At 44.4% G+C, this 20944-nt stretch overlaps 3 protein-coding genes across 3 annotated transcripts; 1 reads left to right on the top strand and 2 right to left on the bottom strand.

Annotated features, from left to right (window-relative positions):
- The first annotated feature begins 1098 nt into the window (after positions 1-1098).
- LOC118078806 (galactoside alpha-(1,2)-fucosyltransferase 2-like) lies at positions 1099-2232 on the top strand. Its single transcript, XM_035102819.3, has one exon. It carries the CDS (start codon positions 1099-1101, stop codon positions 2230-2232), a length of 1134 nt encoding a protein of 377 aa, XP_034958710.3.
- A 455-nt stretch (positions 2233-2687) lies between these two features.
- LOC148683980 (uncharacterized) lies at positions 2688-7089 on the bottom strand. Its single transcript, XM_088656366.1, has 2 exons — positions 6753-7089; positions 2688-6630 (listed from the first exon to the last, which is right to left on the bottom strand). Exon 2 carries the CDS (start codon positions 6495-6497, stop codon positions 5457-5459), a length of 1041 nt encoding a protein of 346 aa, XP_088512492.1. The 5' UTR covers positions 6498-6630; positions 6753-7089; the 3' UTR covers positions 2688-5456.
- Positions 7090-14999: 7910 nt separating this feature from the next.
- LOC118095493 (galactoside alpha-(1,2)-fucosyltransferase 2-like) lies at positions 15000-16133 on the bottom strand. Its single transcript, XM_035136743.3, has one exon. The coding sequence runs from the start codon at positions 16131-16133 to the stop codon at positions 15000-15002; it is 1134 nt and encodes a 377-aa protein (XP_034992634.3).
- Positions 16134-20944: the final 4811 nt, after the last annotated feature.

The raw sequence follows: 20944 nt of genomic DNA, 5'->3' as shown, positions 1-20944 counted from the left end.
AAGGTTACTCACCTCTCCCCACCATGAGAAACAGGACATGGGAAAGGTGGATTCTTTGCTGGGAACTGAATGGACCGGTAGAATAGAACCTGATATCAAGGTGCTATGAAGCAAATGAACTTTTGTGGATTAGTCAGCAGTTCCCAAGTAAACAGAGAGGATCTCTTCATTCATTTCCAGGAGCTGCCAACATCACAAAAGTAGAAATGACCATTATGGAGAAAGAAAAAGAAAGGGGGAAAATGATTGCTCACGGAACAATGTTACCCCCTGGGATAATCATAAAGGGTATCTGGCTCCTTATAAATCTCCTGTTGCTTCAGTGACCAAAGAAGAGGACTTTAACTTCTAGGAAATTTTGACTCCTGGGAATTTTACTGTGTTGCCATATACCTGAATGTGGTCAAAAGTGGCAGAATACTATCTTAAGAACAAAGAAGTGAGGAGACAGGAGGCCTCCCTTCTTGACACTTGCAGTTAAGAATGTCTTTGGTTATGCAAATACATTAGAAAACTTAGGCAGGAATTTAATTTCAATGCTAATTTCAAGTAATCAGCAACAATTAATTTAGATCCAAAAACAAGGTTAGATTACATATGTGCAGGGCCGTCTTAAGCATATCAAGGCACCACCCAGCTTTGTCTTAGGGCCGGCCCTGCATATGTGAGGAAATGGGAGAAGGATTTGCATAGTGCAAAGGGTGGGTTTACTTTAGGTATCTCTCTAGGCCAGGCTTCCTCAACCCTGGCCCTCCGAATGTTTTGAGACTACAATTCCCATCATCCCTGACCACTGGTCCTGCTAGCTAGGGATCATGGGAGTTGTAGGCCAAAAACATCTGGAGGGCCGAAGTTGAAGAAGCCTGTTCTAGGCATTTATGTAGTGGCTTTCAGGCTTATGAATTCAATTTGGAACTTGATACACATTTACCTGGGAATAACTTCCACTGAAGTTATGGACATGTATAGCAAGCATAAAGGGTCACAGTGCCATCTAAATCACGACTGACGTACAACAGTGGTTGTGTTCTGCTTGTTGATCTTACCTGTCTTTTCACCCCACATTGCTCTTCTTTTAGGTGTTCCTATTGTGCAGCTATGGATCTCCCCCAAAGATGTCCCTTCAACCAACCTGCCCTCTTATTCTTCCTTTACTTCTTTGGCCTCCTGTCCTTCTCTACATTCTTGTACTTGTGTGAAAAAATGCCATATCAGCGGTGGAGAATCAGCTTCAAGAATGCATCCAATTTCCCAGGGATGGGACATCCTGCTTCCCTCACCACCACCACTTCTTCTTGGTCATACTATAACATAACCACCACTTCTTCCAGCTCTTCCTCTAAGATCATGGATAGTGGTATATGGACAGTGAACTCCATTGGCCGTTTGGGAAACCAGATGGGGGAATATGCCACCCTCTATGCCTTAGCCAAGATGAATGGACATCAAGCCTACATCTATCCCGCCATGCACCAGTACCTGTCACCAATATTCCGGATCACTTTGCCTGTGATCAATGCTGAAGTGGATAAAAAAATACGCTGGAGGAACTTTGGTCTCCATGATTGGATGTCAGAGAATTATAAACACATCAAAGGCAAGTACGTCCGGCTGACGGGCTACCCATGTTCTTACACTTTTTATCACCATATCCGCCAAGAGATACTTCAGCAGTTCTCCTTCCATGACCACATCAAGGAAGAAGCCAATCAATATCTTCAGGAGCTAAGGGGGCAGCGCCAGGAGGTGACATACGTTGGCGTGCATGTCCGCAGAGGGGATTATGTCTATGTGATGCCCAAGATCTGGAAAGGTGTGGTGGCTGACAGGGGCTATTTGGAGAAAGCCATGAACTATTTCAGAGAGAAGTACCCCAATCCCATCTTTGTGGTGACCAGCAATGGGTTGGAGTGGTGCAAGGAAAACATCGATGCCTCCAGAGGGGATGTTTATTTTTCTGGGGATGGGCGGGAGTCCTCTCCAGGGAGGGATTTTGCTCTCCTTGCTCATTGCAACCACACAATAATGACGATTGGCACTTTTGGCATCTGGGCCGGCTACCTGGCTGGTGGGGAGACCGTCTACTTGGCCAACTACACCCTCCCAGACTCTCCCTTCCTTAAGGTCTTCAAGCCCTCGGCAGCGTTTTTGCCTGAATGGATTGGGATTCCAGCGGACCTTTCCCCTCTGCTGCCCAAGAAACCTTCCCAAGTCCAGAAGCCAGAAGCTTGAGCAGATAGTTGCTGATTCAGGTCAAATTAGATACTGTTGGAAGGATTTGTCTGGGCACTGATTCCACAAAGCATGTATGTGAGAGTGGTCACCAGTACTCCTGACAAGAGGGCTCAAAAACCTAGCTTGGTCAAACACATTGATTCCACCTCTTTTAGACCTCACTTTGCAGTTTGGTGGAGAGGTTGGTACATAACCCTATTCTAGAATCATAGAATCATAGAATCATAGAATCATAGAGTTGGAAGAGACCACAAGGGCCATCCAGTCCAACCCCCTGCCAAGCAGGAAACACCATCAAAGCATTCCTGACAGATGGCTGTCAAGCTTCTGCTTAAAGACCTCCAAAGAAGGAGACTCCACCACACTCCTTGGCAGCAAATTCCACTGCCGAACAGCTCTTACTGTCAGGAAGTTCTTCCTAATGTTTAGGTGGAATCTTCTTTCTTGTAGTTTGAATCCGTTGCTCCGTGTCCGCTTCTCTGGAGCAGCAGAAAACAACCTTTCTCCCTCCTTTATATGACATCCTTTTATATATTTGAACATGGTTATCATATCACCCCTTAACCTTCTCTTCTCCAGGCTAAACATACCCAGCTCCCTAAGCCGTTCCTCATAAGGCATCGTTTCCAGGCCTTTGACCATTTTGGTTGCCCTCTTCTGGACACGTTCCAGCTTATCAGTATCCTTCTTGAACTGTGGTGCCCAGAACTGGACACAATACTCCAGGTGAGGTCTGACCAGAGCAGAATACAGTGGTACTATTACTTCCCTTGATCTAGATGCTATACTCCTATTGATGCAGCCCAGAATTGCATTGGCTTTTTTAGCTGCTGCATCACACTGCTGACTCATGTCAAGTTTGTGGTCAACCAAAACTCCTAGATCCTTTTCACATGTACTGCTCTCAAGCCAGGTGTCTCCCATCCTGTATTTGTGCCTTTCATTTTTTTTGCCCAAATGTAGTACTTTACATTTCTCCTTGTTAAAATTCATCTTGTTTGCTTTGGCCCAGTTGTCTAATCTGTTAAGGTCATTCTGAAGTGTGATCCTGTCCTCTGGGGTGTTAGCCACCCCTCCCAACTTGGTGTCATCTGCAAACTTGCTCAGGATTCCCTCAAGCCCATCATCCAAGTCATTGATAAAGATGTTGAACAAGACTGGGCCCAAGACAGAACCCTGTGGCACCCCACTAGTCACTACTCTCCAGGATGAGGAGGAGCCATTGATGAGCACCCTTTGGGTTCGGTCAGTAATCCAGCTACAAATCCACTGAATGGTAGCATTGTCTAGCCCACATTTTACCAGCTTCTTTACAAGAATATCATGGGGCACCTTGTCAAAGGCCTTGCTGAAATCAAGATAGGCTACATCCACAGCGTTCCCTTCATCTACCAGGCTTGTAATTCTGTCAAAAAATGAGATCAGATTAGTCTGACATGACTTATTTTTCAGGAACCCATGCTGACTTTTAGTGATCACAGAGTTTCTTTCTAGGTGCTCACAGACTGTTTGCTTAATGATCTGCTCTAGAATCTTTCCTGGTATTGATGTCAGGCTGACTGGGCGGTAATTGTTTGGGTCCTCTCTTTTCCCCTTTTTGAAAATAGGGACAACATTTGCCCTCCTCCAGTCTGCTGGAACTTCGCCTGTTCTCCAGGAATTTTCAAAGATTATTGCCAGTGGTTCTGAAATCACCTCTGCCAGTTCTTTTAATACTCTTGGATGTAGTTCATCTGGCCCTGGAGACTTGAATACATCTAAACTAGCCAAGTATTCTTGTACTACCTCCTTACTTATTCTGGGCTGTGTTTCCCCTGCTGAATCATCTGCTCCATATTCTTCAGGTCGGGCGTTGTTTTCTTTCTTGGAGAAGACAGAGGCAAAGAAGGCATTGAGGAGTTCTGCCCTTTCTCTGTCCCCTGTTTGCATTTCACCATCTTCTCCTCTGAGTGACCCCACTGTTTCCTTGTTTTTCCTTTTGCTACGGACATACCCATAAAAGCCCTTTTTGTTGCTTTTAACCTCTCTGGCGAGCCTGAGTTCATTCTGTGCTTTAGCTTTTCTGACTTTGTCTCTACACGTGCTGGCTATATGTTTGAATTCCTCTCTGGAGATTTCCCCCCTTTTCCATTTTTTGTACATATCCCTTTTAAATCTTAACTCAGTCAAAAGTTCTTTAGATAGCCAGCCTGGCTTCTTTAGGCACCTTCCATGTTTCCGTCTCATTGGTATTGCCTGAAGTTGTGCTTTTAATATCTCCCTTTTAACAAACTCCCAACCATCATGAACTCCCTTCCCTTTTAGTATTACTGTCCATGGGATTTCACCCAGCGTTTCCCTAAGTTTTCTGAAGTCGGCTTTCTTAAAGTCTAGAATTTGGACCTTAGTATGCTTGGTTGCTCCTTTCCGCTGGATAATAAACTCCAGAAGAGCATGGTCACTCCCACCTAATGATCCTGCCACTTCTACCCCACTAACCAAGTCATCACTATTGGTTAGGACCAGATCTAAAATGGCTGATCCTCTTGTTGCTTCTCCCACTTTCTGGACAATGAAGTTGTCTGCAAGGCCAGTGAGGAATCTGTTCGACCTTATGCTCTTGGCTGAGTTTGACATCCAACAAATATCAGGATAGTTGAAATCCCCCATTACTACTATCTCACTTCCTTTGGAATGCTTGGCCATCTGTTCCAGGAAGGCATCATCTGTGTCCTCAGTTTGGCTTGGGGATCTATAGTAAACTCCCACAATGAGATCACTGTTGTTTTTCTCTCCCTTAATTTTGACCCAGATACTCTCAATTTGGCTTTGAAGTTTTAAATCCTGGATCTCTTCACAGGTATACATATCCCTAACATATAAAGCTACTCCTCCTCCTTTCCTGTTTGGTCTATTTCTCTTAAATAGATTGTATCCCTCTATTACTACATTCCAGTCATGAGACTCATCCCACCAGGTTTCAGTGATGCCTATTATGTCATATTTAGTTTGCTGTACCAAGAGCTCAAGTTCATCTTGTTTATTTCCCATGCTCTGTGCATTAGTATACAGACATTGAAGACCGTTGATCATTCCCCCATGTCTCTTATTTAAGGATATTTTCGTCCCACCACTAGGTCTGCATGCTGCTTGCTCCATTTGGTCCTTGACATTTGGATGATCATCTTCAGCATTTGATAGACTCCTACCTTCAGGACCACTGTCTCCCTCCCCCACATAAGTCAGTTTAAAGCCCTCCTGATGAGGTTTTTGAGTTTTGTGGCAAAAACATTCCTCCCAACTTTTGTGAGGTGCAGTCCATCACTTGCCAGAAGTCCATCTTCAAGAAACTGCAGACCGTGATCTAGGAATCCAAACCGTTCCTGTTTGCACCATTTGCGAAGCCAGTTGTTCACTTCCCCTATTTTTCCCTCTCTCCCTGGGCCATGTCGTTCAACTGGGAGGACAGAAGAGATGACAATTTGTGCATCTAATTGCTTCAACTTCCTGCCCAGAGCCTCATAATCATTTTTGATCTTCTGTAAGCTATGGCTTGCAGTGTCATTGGTTCCCACATGCACCAAAAGGAAGGGGTATTTGTCGGTGGGTTTTATGATTCCTTGCAGCCGTTCTGTTACATCTTTGATCTTGGCCCCAGGTAGACAGCACACCTCTCGAGACATCTTGTCAGGCCCACAGATCACTGCTTCTGTACCCCTCAGTAGGGAATCCCCAATCACCACTACACGCCTCTTCATAGGCTTGGTTGGGATTCTTCTATGTGCTGTCCCTTCCAAGGTTACCTGCATATTTCCAGAGGACTGACTTGGTTGCTCGTCTTCATATTCCTCATCAACTGTGATGAGGGAGAGATCCTCAGGTGGAGTCTGTTCCTCGTCTTCCATGAGCACTTCAAAACGGTTGTGTAATTCTAAGCACTCAGAGCGATCCCTGGGCCTTCTACTTCTATGAGTCACGTTCCTCCATACATCTGGCTGCTGTGTTGGGGAACTGACCTCCTCCTCAGGGAGATCCCCTGTCTCCTCCTTGGTGCAGACAGTGTGCTCTGCTGCATCCAAGAAAAGCTCCAGCTCTTTAATTCTCTGGAGCGTAGATACACGCCCCTGAAGCTGCTGCACCTTCTCTTCCAGAAGGGCAACCTTGTTTTCCAGTAGGGCAACCAACTTGCAATTGTTGCAGGTGTAGCTACCCACATCCTTTGGCAAGAAAACAAACATTGCACAGGAATTGCAGGTGACAATGGTTGTTCCCTCCACCTCCATCTTGAAAACCTTGAGGTCAAGGGGGAAAGAGGAAGAGGCCTAGGTCCCCCCTAACAAACGTATGAGATTTGCTGCCCTAGGTCAAAAAGATGGGTCACCCAGATCCAAGAGGCAGATCCAAGAGGCAGCAGCCCTAGAAAACCAGCACAAGCACACAAACAAGTAAGAAAACAAATAAGCACACAAACTTACTCACACACAGCCCCAAAAGACAAAACCACAAAACCTACAGAGTGTCTCCCAAGCTCAGCTCACCTTCTGCTCCTTCCTCAGTTGCTGCACTCCAAGCTCTGACTAGCTCCGCCCACAGCTAATCACCTGAACTTCCTGACTCACACTTCTAGGTGAAAGGTCACAGCCAGAAACAAACAAGGTCACAGCCAGAAACAAACACCCACACAAGCCTGGACAGTCACCCAAATCCAAGAGGCAGCAGCCCTAGAAAACCAGCACAAGCACACAAACAAGTAAGAAAACAAATAAGCACACAAACTTACTCACACACAGCCCCAAAAGACAAAACCACAAAACCTACAGAGTGTCTCCCAAGCTCAGCTCACCTTCTGCTCCTTCCTCAGTCGCTGCACTCCAAGCTCACTCTAAGCCCTTCCACCACCAAGCCCTTAGCAACAATTTGTACACAGGCACCATTTATTCCCTCCCTGGTTCCATTGCAGAACCTTATCTCGCCCCTTATTGGCTCTCTATTCATAGGCTTTGGAAGTAGTAAGAGCAGTAAAATGTTCAATACAAAGCAAGGAAGCTTGTTTTGCTTTGCTTTCTACCCTGGTCAATTGTAGATAATGAGCTCGGAGAGACCCACCTCCAACACTCCCTACTTGCTTCTTAGTGCCCCCTATGTAATCTGATTGCTTCCCCAAATTCTTAACCCCCCGCCTCCAAGTTTGATTGAAGACATCACACAACATCATGCCTTGGGAGTCTCGATCTGGTGGACTGCCATGACACTGGGGATCATGTGACCCTCCTATGATGATTGTAGGCCACCATGGACCAATTGGCAGGTGTATTCAACCACCTAGCACATCTGCGAAAGAGAAAACTGTACATGAGTCAAAATGGGATATCAGATGCAACCGCTCTAGGATGACAGTAGGTCATCATGGATAAAGAGCATGAGGTTTGGAAAGCTCTAGCCAGTCAGGGGAGGGGGAATCTGGACATGTTGCAGACTGGCTTTTTGGGGGGCATGCATAGTCATGCTATGAGGAGGGGAGGTGGCAGCAAAACCAGTCATGCTTTCTGTGGGTTTTACCTACTTTCCTGTCGATATGAAAAAAAGCTTCAGTAGTGTAGCAAGAAAGCGATCAATACTAAGGAGCTTATCATTTTCCCAAGAGCCATGAAAATTAAGCCTAAAAGGGGAGAGTCAGGGAAGTTTTTGACAATCTGTTAAAAGCTTAACAAAACAAGTACTTCTGATTATTTAAGCCTCCTCATTTGGCCCGTGGAGCAGTTCTGGCCAAGCTTACCTGTCTGTTAGTATTTTCATCCCTCCTTATCTGTCAATCTCCTGACTCAGTGGAGAGAGAAGGGGGGAGAAGCTTTTCTTGGTAACTGTTATTCGTAACTGTCAGTGCTGGAGAGTGTGTTCTGAGGTAAAGATGAGTTCTTATTACTGTTAGATAACTGAAACTCACACAGTTTGTATATTATACCAATAGCTTAGACTCAGTGTTTGAACCAACTAGTTACAAAGAAATTCAAAACATGCTAAAGCTAAAGATGCAGAACCTTGGCTTAATGCGATGAAATCTGAGTTGAATTCCCTGAAACAAAATGAAACTTGGGAATTGGTTCCAGAAGAACCAGGTATGAAATTTGTAGACAGTCGGTGGATATTTAAGACAAAAACAGACCAGCATGGTAAAGTTGTCAGACATAAAGCTAGATTAGTAGCACGTGGTTTTTCTCAAGTTCTCAAGTTCCTGACCATGAGACGTACTCACCCACAGCAAAATTTGAAAGCATCAGACTGTTGATGAAAATTGCTGCTGAAGAAGGCATGACTATTTCTCATCATGAGGTTTTTATACGATGTTCTTGATGAGAGTATTTATCTGCTACCACCAGATGGCATACAAATAAAAAAGGGGGTGGTATGCAAGTTTAAAAAATGGTCTATATGGTCTAAAACAGGCACCCTCAAACTTCGGCCCTCCAGATGTTTTGGACTACAATTCCCATCATCCCTGACCACTGGTCCTGTTAGCTAGGGCTCATGGGAGTTGTAGGCCAAAACATCTGGAGGGCCGAAGTTTGGGGATGCTTGATCTAACACAATTGTAACTTCTTTACATATATACCAAGTTGTTCCTTATTAACAGCTTTGGTCAAAACATCTGCTGGAATTTCATTTCCTGGCATATATGAAACTTTCACAACTCCATTTTTAATACGCTCTCTAACCCGGTGCAATTTAATTTGCAAAGTTTGGGGATGCCTGGTCTAAAACAAAGTGCTTGTTGCTGCCACACTAAACTGACTGATGTACTATTTTCATTAGGTTTTCAACAAGGAAAAGCAAATTCTTGTGTATTTGTGAAAGGGTGTAATCAACAGAAACTGTATTGTGTGTGTTATGTTGATGATATTTTGTTTTTCTGGAAGGATATAAACATCTACAGAAACACACTTTCAAAATTTCACAAGCATTTCGAAATGAAAGATTTAGGAGAAGTAAATAACTATCTCTAGAGGTTGAGAGAAATGAGAAAGGTGACATTTTGCTGCACCAAACTCGTAAAATCAATGATTTGATTGGAAAGTTGAATCTAACTGACGCAAACGCTGTAGACACTCCCATGGTAACAGGTTATCAACATGATACAAATGCTGAAGCTTTTTCTGACACCACATTGTTTAGAAGTGTGTTAGGCAAGCTCAGTTTTGTAGCAAGGTATACCAGACCAGACATCGCCGTTGCTGTGAATATACTTAGCAGATGCATTAATAATCCAACAGTGCAAGATTTTAAGGAACTGAAACGCATTGTTAGGTACTTGAAGGGTAGTGTACATTACCGGTTAAGACTTACTGGTCAAAAGTCTGGAGGCCTAGAAATCTATGTAGACGCCAGTTTTGGCAGTGATACAACAGACGGCAAGAGTTCATCAGGTGTTTGTTACTTATACAATCAAGGTTTGTTTGATTGGTCTTGCAAGAAGCAAGCAACAGTGAGCATGAGTTCATGTGAAGCTGAACTTAATGCTTTAACTCTTTCACTCATGGATGTAGAGTGGTTGCAACAACTGTGTCAGGATCTTACCTTCCAAGTTCCGGACTGCAGAATTCGGGACCGGCAGCCATTTGACACCGGAAGTTGCGTCAATGTAACTTCCGGTGTCGCTTTGCCCTTCCATGGGCACCCAAAATGGCTGCCACCGGCTTCGAAAGTCGCTTGTACGCATGTCAGGAAGTCCGCCGACGCAACTTCCGGTGTCACTCCGCCCATCTATGGGCACAAAATGGCCGCCACCAACACCGGAAGTTACGTCTATGCACTTCCGGACATGCGTAGGTGCGGCTTTTGAAGCTGGCGGCGGCCATTTTTGGTGCCCAAAGAAGGGCAAATCGGAAAGAAAAAAATGGCCGCCGGCAGGAGAAAATAACGGAGAAAAACGGGAGATGAAGCGATACGGGGGACCACCGGGAAAAGGTAAGTAAAAAAGGGGTTTTCCCAGGGAAAACGGGAGGCTTGGCAGCTATGGTCAGGATGTGAGAGTGAAAGTTTCTTGTCCAATTAAGGTTTATCAGGACAACAAAGCCTGCATAGAGTTAATCCACTCAGAAGGATACAGAGAACGAAGCATTTGCAAATTAAATTGCACCGGGTTAGAGAGTGTATTAAAAATGGAGTTGTGAAAGTTTCATATATGCCAGGAAATGAAATTCCAGCAGATGTTTTGACCAAAGCTGTTAATAAGGAACAACTTGGTATACAGTATATGTAAAGAAGTTACAATTGTGTTAGATCAAGCATCCCCAAACTTCAGCCCTCCAGATGTTTTGGCCTACAACTCCCATGATCCCTAGCTAACAGGACCAGTGGTCAGGGATGGTGGGAATTGTAGTCCAAAACATCTGGAGGGCCGAAGTTTGGGGGTGCCTGTGTTAGATTGTCATAAAGTTCGGAATGAAAAGGGGGAGGTTGTTAGTATTTTCATCCCTCCTTATCTGTCAGTCTCCTGACTCAGTGGAGAGAGAAGGGGGAGGAGCCTTCCTTGGTAACTGTTATTCCTAACTGTCAGTTCTGGAGAGTGTTCTGAGGTAAAGATGATACTGAAACTCACACAGTCTGTATATTATAGTTATATATGTTTAGATTATTAAAATAAAAGAAGAATTACTTCAAAATCTCTGAAGCTGAACTTCACCTGTTGATTGGTGCTCACAGCTAACAGTTGTGAGTCCGGATATATGGTTTAAAAATCCATCGCTGTCTTCCCCTTGACTACCAGGTGCAGGACAGGTCAAGCTACAGCACAACCAAATTCAAAAGGTGCTCTAACTGTGCATGCACACTATGCCATGAAAGCACGTCGGAAGCGGATTTCCCCACTTGAGGCCCCCATTCTTGTTGCCTTCTTGGTGTCGGGTAGAGCTTAGACATAAGTTCATCAGCTTTAACGCCAGGATTTTCAACCAGGGCTCAGAATATGGCTTCAAACGCCTCAGCATATTTTTGGATATCATATGAATCGGGACCTGGACAACCACAAGTCTAAAGAGAAATTTGAATTGTTTTTAAGTTGTGTTGTAAATTGAGTGAAGCAGGGGTGCCAACTTGAATAAAATATTGTGGGGGCCCAGGTAAGTCCTGCCCCACACAATTGATCACATGACGAAGCGCACACACTCCATTTGAATTGCAATGCCCTTCAACTTTGTGGGGGCCCAGTTCCCTCAAATATTTTATTGTGTGGGCCAAAGCCCCCACGGCCCCTAGGAGTTGGCTCCTGTGTAATTAAGCCAGTATGTTTGCAGCTGACCTTGGCATAGGAAGTAATCTGCTTCACCAAGTCTGTCTCTGTTGCACCACCACAAGAAAATCTGGAGGCAATTTAAAGCTCTTCCTCTCTGCTCATTGTATCGCATTGGGTACATATCTTTGTTACATTTTCAGTGAATGATATCCATCTTGACATAATAATAAAAACAATTTATTATTTATACCCCGCCCACCTGGCTGGGTTTCCCCAGCCACTCTGGGTGGCTCACAACAGAATATTAAGAATATGATAAAACATCAAACATTTAAAACTTCCCTAAACAGGGCTGCCTTCAGATGTCTTCTAAAAGTCGGATAGGTGTTTATTTCCTTGACATCGGATTGGGGGAGGGGGTGTTCCCATCACACCAGGGTGCCTGTGAATATGAAATAGTATAAAACACTTTGACAAATCTGAAATGTTATTACACAAAGTAGGACGGTGCAACGGATAGTTCTGCTAGAACTTAGTGTATAGAGACTATATGTCTTACAGGAGCATAGATCGCCCTCTGCCTGCAAACCCTGTTCCAGCAAGGTTGTCCCAGGAGACAGCCACACATGGGATTTGATGATGAGCTACATGTAAAGTCCAATGATCTTGGCAGCCTGGTGGCGCCTCAGATTCTTTCTTCTTTGGTTTTTAGACCAGGCTCGCTTCTTCCCTCCACGATTCCAAACACATACTTTCCAAAATTCAAAATCAGGTTCAGGCTATCTGAAATAGGCTTTTGTTATTAACATTCTCTATCAGTATTACCATACCAGCCAAAGACATTTTCGCACTTCAGGCAAACCACAAAACGGCATCTCCCCTGCCGGGGAGGGGGGGGTAGAGGGGAGATGATCAAAGATCTACACTGGGAACAAGGGAGGAGTGAATATCTATTATCAGAAACAAGGTGATGGATCAAATCAACTTTATGCAATGGTTGAAGTGGAAATAAAAATCAAGGCGGGGGGATGGCATACCCTCCAACATTTCTCCAAGGAAAAAAGGGTTGTCCCATTCCACAATGATAATGTTACTATTTATACCCCATACATCTTACTGGGTTGCCCCAGCCACTCTAGGCAGCTTCCAACATATATAAAAACATAAAAAAAACATTAAACATAAAAAAACCTTCCCTATACAGAATTGCCTTCAGATGGCTCGTGGGGTCGGATAATTCCATACCCTCCAACATTTATCCAATGAAAACAGGACACCCTAAGGAAAAGTGGGACATTCCAGGATCAAATCAGAAACCGGGACGGCTTCTCTGAATTAGGGGTTTCTCTGGAAACACTTGGAGGGTTTGCGATGGGCTACTCTGAATCATGTCAGGGAGGTGCAGACTCCAGAAGACCCCAGAGAACAGCTCCAGCTTTTTCCTCCCTAGGGATGGGAGGAGAGTAGCAGCACATCCTATTTGCTGAGAGGCTGCAGTACAGTCGCCATGGGGGGGGGGCGGCTGAGGAGGCTACAAATCCAGCCTCCAAGGAGGGTGCTGAAGCCGTTCTTATCTCTGTGATGGCAGCAGCAGGTGGTGATGATGCATTTCTTGTAGGCTGGATCTGCTGCCCCCTGTGTATCCTGCCACGCAAGGTGGCCGCTTCTCCTTGCCTCATGGGTGGTTCAGCTCTGTGGGCATGTTTCGTAAGTAGATATATAGACATATAGCGTGCTATGAATTTCCTTCACCTTTATTGTTTCATTAATATGAATGCATAAAAGTACTTTTCATGCAATATCTGGTTTCAGTGAATGAAATCCACCAGTTTTGTTGAATTAATTAAACTAAATAGTTTCCATTTGATTGTGAGTAAATGTGCAATTAACTGGGTTTTTTAGTTTTATTGTGTTGTTCTCTTCCTGGAGAAACCCAGCCACATGGGCGGCAAAAATTAATGATGATGATGATGGTGATGATAAATAATAATAATTCCAAGTTGTGCAAACCACTATTCTGAATCATGCTTTTTAAAGGACAGGGTAGGGGGCACTGGGGATGAGTTTCTGGAACTGGGGTGGGAGGTGGGGCATATGTGGCCTGAAAGATTTGGAAACCATTGATATATAAGGTAAAGGTAAAGGGACCCCTGACCAATAGGTCCAGTTGCAGACGACTCTGGGGTTGCGGCGCTCATCTCACTTTACTGACCGAGGGAGCCGGCGTACAGCTTCCAGGTCATGTGGCCAGCATAACTAAGCTGCTTCTGGCGAACCAGAGCAGCACACGGAAATGCCGTTTACCTTCCCGCTGTAGCGGTACCTATTTATCTACTTGCACTTTGACGTGCTTTCGAACTGCTAGGTTGGCAGGAGCTGGGACCGAACAACGGGAACTCACCCCATTGCGGGGATTCAAACCACCGACCTTTTGATCGGCAAGCCCTAGGCTCAGCGGTTTAACCCACAGCGCCACCCGCGTCCCATTGATATATACTATGGCTCAATTGCATTCAAAACAACAGTGGGGAGGAGCAACCTGCATATGGTAACCAAGTCAGCTGGGCAGCAGCTCCAGGAAAATACAAATATATGCATCAAAAGATATTTCTTGCCAGGAGAGAGATGGGAGGGAACACCTGCCCATAGTGATATATTTGGACTGAGAGTGAGTGGTGCTGAATGGCAATACATCCTTTAAAAATAAATAAATCGGATAGTGGTTCTGTGCCTTTAAGAACTAAGGACATGCTGCTTTTTAAGGGAGCAAGTTGCAGTGAGTTGATAGTGAAAGCAGTTGAGGGTGGGATGCAGGAATGTCTAGAGCAGGTGTTGCCAACATTCCAACTCCCTTCAGCTCTGACCAGCATAGCCAATGGCCAAGGATGATGGGACTTGGAGTCTGAGAACATCTGGAAGCCAACATAATGGCTACCCCTGTTCTGGACCTTGGGGTATCATGGTGAGGAAAGAGGTCAGATGGGGGGGGGACGGGGACGACCCAAGCTAGACTTGTATTTCCCACTCTGCCTTTTCCACAGAGCCCCATCCCTGTTCATCATTCTCAACACTAGAGCAAATATTGTGCATGAAGGAATTCCAATGTTCAATCCATTGCATTCCCAGATAAAACACATCTTGGATTAGTGCGGAGGCAGACTTTTCTCTGACCTGAAACGTTGCAGACCCACGGACAGTCTGCAGAGTAGATGATCCTGGGCTCAATATGCCCACTTACAGAGCTAAAGTTCCCAATGTTCTTTAGTACGAGAGGAAGCCTCTTGAAAGTGCAGTTATGTCCATTGTTCCTGTGTACATATTGCTGCTAAGGGCTTGGTGGTGTAAGGCCTTAGAATATGGTTATGTCCCAACCCCTTCACCTTACTGCAAAGTGAGGTCTAAAAGAGGTGGAATCAATGTGTTTGACCAAGCTAGGTTTTTGAGCCCTCTTGTCAGGAGTACTGGTGACCACTCTCACATACATGCTTTGTGGAATCAGTGCCCAGACAAGTCCTTCCAACAGTATCTAATTTGACCTGAATCAGCAACTATCTGCTCAAGCTTCTGGCTTCTGGACTTGGGAAGGTTTCTTGGGCAGCAGAGGGGAAAGGTCCGCTGGAATCCCAATCCATTCAGGCAAAAATGCTGCTGAGGGCTTGAAGACCTTAAGGAAGGGAGAGTCTGGGAGGGTGTAGTTGGCCAAGTAGACAGTCTCCCCACCAGCCAGGTAGCCGGCCCAGATGCCAAAAGTGCCAATCGTCATTATTGTGTGGTTGCAATGAGCAAGGAGAGCAAAATCCCTCCCTGGAGAGGACTCCCGCCCATCCCCAGAAAAATAAACATCCCTTCTGGAGGCATTGATGTTTTCCTTGCACCACTCCAACCCATTGCTGGTCACCACAAAGATGGGATTGGGGTACTTCTCTCTGAAATAGTTCATGGCTTTCTCCAAATAGCCCCTGTCAGCCACCACACCTTTCCAGATCTTGGGCATCACATAGACATAATCCCCTCTGCGGACATGCACACCAACATATGTCACCTCCTGGCGCTGCCCCCTTAGCTCCTGAAGATATTGATTGGCTTCTTCCTTGATGTGATCATGGAAGGAGAACTGCTGAATTATCTCTTGGCGGATATGGTGATAAAAAGTGTAAGAACATGGGTAGCCCGTCAGCCGGACGTACTTGCCTTTGATGTGTTTATAATTCTCTGACATCCAATCATGGAGACCAAAGTTCCTCCAGTGGATCTTTTTGGCCACTTCAGCATTGATCACAGGCAAAGTGATCCGGAATATTGGTGACAGGTACTGGTGCATGGCGGGATAGATGTAGGCTTGATGTCCATTCATCTTGGCTAAGGCATAGAGGGTGGCATATTCCCCCATCTGGTTTCCCAAACGGCCACTGGAGTTCACTGTCCATATACCACTATCCATGATCTTAGAGGAAGAGCTGGAAGAAGTGGTGGTTATGTTATAGTATGACCGAGAAGAAGTGGTGGTGGTGAGGGAAGCAGGATGTCCCATCCCTGGGAAATTAGATGCATTCTTCAAGTTGACCCTCCACCGCTGATATGGCATCTTGTCATATAGGTGCAAGAATGTAGAGAGGGACAGGAAGCCAAAGAAGTAGAGGAAGAATAAGAGGTAAGGTTGACTGAAGGAACATCTTTGGGGGAGATCCATAGCTGCACAATAGAAACACCTAAAAGAAGAGCAAAGTGGGGTGAAAAGACAGGTAAGATCAACATGCATAATCACTGTTATACGTCAGTCATGACTTAGATGGCACTGTGACCCTTTATGCTATACATGCCCATAACTTCAGTGGAACTTACTCCCAGGTAAATGTGTATCAAGTTCCAGACTGAATTAATACGCCTGAAAGCCACTGCACAAATGCCTAGAAGGATACTTAAAGTAAACCCACCCTTTGCACTGTGCAAATCCTTCTCCCATTTCTTCACATATGTAGTCTCACCTTGTTTTTGGAAATTTTGCATTTTTACATCAACTTAATTTCTAAATTAATTGTTGCTAATTATCTGAAATTAGTCTTTCTGTCTAGATTTTTTAATGTATTTGCATAACCAAAGACATTCTTAACTGCAAATGCCCCAAAAGGAAGGCCTCCTGTCTTCTCACTTCTTTGTTCTTAAGATAATATTCTGCCACTTTTGACCACATTCAGGTATATAGCAAAACAGTTCAATTCCCAGGAGTCAAAATTTCCTAGATGTCCATCTAAGTTAAAGTCCTCTGCTTTGGTCACTGAAGCAACGGGAGATTTATAAAGAGCCAGATACCCTTTATGATTATCCCAGGTTGTAACACTGTCATTGTTCCGTGAGCAGTCATTTCCCGTTTCTTTTTCTTTGTCCATAATGGTCATTTCTACTTTTGTGATGTTGGCAGCTCCTGGAAATAAATGAAGAAATCCTCTCTGTTTCCTTGGGAACTGCTGACTAATCCACAAAAGTTTATTTGCTTCATAGCACCTTGATATCAGGTTGTATCCCAGCAAAGAATCCACCTTTCCCATGTTCTGTTGCTCATGGTGGGGAGAGGTGAGTAACCTTTGCTTCTCCATTCCCTCCACTGTTCCATCTCTCCACCATCTAGTCATGCTTCTTGCATGTGTTTTGCTTCCCCTCTCTCATGCACACACAAAGAGACACACACAAACAGAGTCAGAAAAGAGTTCCCCCTGCACTCCTGCTCACCTGGTCACAGGGAAAAATTAACTTGGTGCTTGAAGTTGCAGCCAGTCTCCAGAGGTATTCTGAGAAATGTGGGCAGGACTCCAGAAAAAAGTACATCGGGTTTTATCTGCCTCCATGTAGCATTGCACCCCTCCTGTGGGACTTGCCCTGTCTGAGTAAGAATAAGGAAGAGCCACAGGTAATAAAATGCTGACATTTTAACAAGATTTTCACAAGGAATTTACTGCTTTTCTGCAGACCTGTCATAAAACCCATGCAGAAACCCTTGCAGATCATAATTCAGCAATCATAAATGGCCATTTTGCACACCATGTACATACATCCGACTTCAGAACTGCCTGAGGCCCTCTGGCCACTTGTTTTCTGCCTGCAATTGGAGCAAAGACAAGAAGTCCTCCTGTTCAAACAGTGTATTTTACAATCTGAACACAGGATTTATATAATTGCTTGGGATTGTTTGTTATGATGTCTCGTAGTCCTCCACAAACACGTTAAATAGGCCATAATGTGTTTAACCAGCCAAAGGCCTGGTTATAGAGAAATGTTTTTGCCTGGTGCCTAAAGATATGTAATTAAGGTGACAGGTGAGTCTCCCTGGGGAGAGCAACCCACAATTGAGGAAAAGGTCCATTCTAGGAAGATAGGAATCTGCCATGACTTTCAATGGTACATAGTGGTACAATGGCAGGGGTACACAACTCTTCCTGGACATACCAGGGACTGAAAGACCTTCTGCATGCAAATCAGTCCTTCTCAAAGGCAGAGAAAAAAATGAGGAGTGTGAGAGTGATTCAACATAATGAGATAGAAAGGAAGACGTGGAAACGAAGAGGATTGGGTCCATACACCCAGTGCCATTACACCCAAAGCTACTCAGTCATATTATCCTGCCGAACATATTATCCTGCCAAACATAGGGATGTGGAAGAAATACATGCTGCCGTACTCATAGGGGAATCCTAACCACTTCTTCCTGGGCACTCCCAGTGTAAGAATATGACCTTTCCCACCTTCCTCAGACTCAGCACAGTCAGCTTCTTCAAGGGGTGTGGTGGGGGGCAATTACAGCACAGGCCTTGCCAGTCTATATCCTATCATGCATAGGAGTCTTACTCCTAGGGGCCGAGGAGTCTTCAGGGGCCCCAATAAAATATCTAAGGGGCCTCCCAAAGTTAATGGACATTGCCATTCAAATGGTGAGCATGCACAGTGTCATGTGATCAATTATGCAGGGCGGGCTTACCTGGGTCCCCCCAATATTTTATTCAAGTTGGCACCCCTGCTGTCATGTGTCCTCAGCTCTTGCTGAGGCATCACCTCTCTGCAAGTAATATAGGAAGAATTCAGCCAGCCCAGGGGGAGCTGTCCATGGTCCTGAATTCCAAGACCTCTGATTAAAAATACCTGCCGAGAAGAGATTCTGTTTCCCAGCTTCCACTTACCGTGGGAGCCCGAAGCTCTAGTCTAGTAGAACAGGATGCTCGTGTGTGAGACATCTGGTGAAGAGGTACCAAAGCAGAAGCTAGCTGGGCTAAAGCCAAGAGCAAGTGCTGAAGAAAGAGAGAGTGATAGGTAGACAAACAGACCGGAGGGATAAGCCAGGAAAGTTGCCCAGTTGTGTGACAAAGAAAACAGTTTGGCTGGAAGGGGAGTTGAAGGAGGGGTACAAGATCCAACCAGATTGGGTGCAGTTTGCCACTTCCTATAAGCTTGCAGCTCTAAATAATAATCTCAGACCCTCCAATTTTCTCTGTTTTCCAGGGACAGTCCCAGATTTACAGAAGCCATCCCAGTTTCTGATTTGATCCCTTTGATTTTTGAGCCACTTTTGCTTAGGACATCCCTGTTTTCATCAAAGAAATGTTGAAGGGTATGCAATCTCTCTATGTGGCTCAGGATTTCAGGAGTAGAATATAGCAGTATATAGCATTGGTAAACCTACCCAGACATGTCATGTAGTCACCTACAGTTGTTTTAATTTTTTTGTGGGTTTAATCTTTGTTTTTAATTGTGATAGTTTTATGTTCACTTATGTAATACCGTTGTCACATGCTATTCCAATCTCCGATCGGTGAAAGAGTCCACTAGTTCCAGCATTTACCCAGGGTTCAGTTTCCTTGGAATGAAGGTTGGTGGAGACAGTGGTGTCTTTAAGATATATGGTTTCATTTGCACATGTATAAATGTGTGGGTGGCACTATGGTCTAAACCACTGAGCCTCTTGGGCTTGCTGATCAGAATGTAGGTGGTTCAAATCCACATGACGGGGTGAGCTCCTGTTGCTCTGTCCCCGCTTCTGCCAACCTAGCAATTTGAAAGCATGCCAGTGTAAGTAAACAGCGTTTCCATGCACTCCGTCACAGTGTCCCGTTGCACGAGAAGCAGTTTAGTCACGCTGGCCACATGACCTGGAAAGCTGTCTCTGGACAAATGCCGACTCCCTCAACCTGAAACAAGATGAGCACCACAACCCCATAATTGCCTTTGACTGGACTTAACCATCCAGGGGTCCTTTACCTTTTACCTTATATACAACCTGAGCTTAATATGTAGGGGCTCACAGCATTAATGATGAAGAAAATAATTCCATAAAACTTTATTATTTTGATTTATTTTTATTTTATTTTATTTATTTATTTATTTTTAGCCCGTGGCCTGGCTAAATTGAAAAGAGCTTTTACCTAGAACAAGTTGTTTTCACGTGTTGTTTGTAGTTGATGTTCATTCCAGAACACTGAAAGCAATAAACGGATATTTCCCCCCCCCCCAAAAAAAAAATAATATTTATTTATTTTATAAGAATGGGGGGAAATAAAAAATTCAAAAATAAAAAGGGGGGGGAGAAGAAAAGAATAACAACAGCGACAATCTACATTGCTTAACATTAACATTATTATATAGACTTCCTCGGTTCCCCCCTCACTGGTTCCATTTTTTATTCATCTTTAGCCATTTTCATATTATATCTTAAATCATTTTCCACATCTTATGAGTTTTCATCTTCCTCTCTTTCATTAACCCTTTCCTCTTCATTATCCACATTTTTATTATCAGCATTTCATCATTATCCTTATCAACATTTCATCAATTATTCCTAACCCATAATTAATGTCCCACCCACTTATCTTCTATTTCACCCCTTAGCCTAAAGCAGGCACCCCCAAACTGCGGCCCTCCAGATGTTTTGGCCTACAACTCCTATGATCCCTAGCTAAGAGGACCAGTGGTCAGGGATGATGGGAATTGTAGTCCAAAATATCTGGAGGGCCGAAGTTTGGGGGTGCCTGGCCTAAAACTACTTCCCAAAAAGATCCATAAATGTTAACATTACTTCTTTTATCCTAATAACCTTTAAGCATTTACATCTAATTCTACCCCCCCCCTCCCCTGGACTCGGAATACCTTGCTTCACTCTTGCCCCTTCTATCAGTGCTAACTAATCTGCAGTGCACATTTCCTTTCCATACTGCAAAGCAAGACAGCTACCAAAGTAAATGATAAAGCAATCACATTGACCAAGTGACTCACGTTCTGACTTGAAAGGAAAGAACGGAAAGGAGGTTATGAACACACAAACGTGGGGTTATCACCTGTGCTTTCCTAATATAATATACGTAAGTCACTCTAAATTACCTGGAACTGTGCCTGTTTAAATAAGGAGCTGATGTTCCAGGGCTACAAAGTTCTCTTTGGAAAGGAAAAGTATCAGAAACCAAAGGTGGCCTTCACGGGAATGTCTGATGGTTCAAAGGCATGTTTTCTGTTCACTTCCTC

Source organism: Zootoca vivipara, chromosome 12, assembly GCF_965207765.1.
Source record: "Zootoca vivipara chromosome 12, rZooViv2.hap1.1, whole genome shotgun sequence".
NCBI classification, from domain to species: domain Eukaryota; kingdom Metazoa; phylum Chordata; class Lepidosauria; order Squamata; family Lacertidae; genus Zootoca; species Zootoca vivipara.
This window is presented reverse-complemented; position numbering and strand designations above follow the sequence as displayed.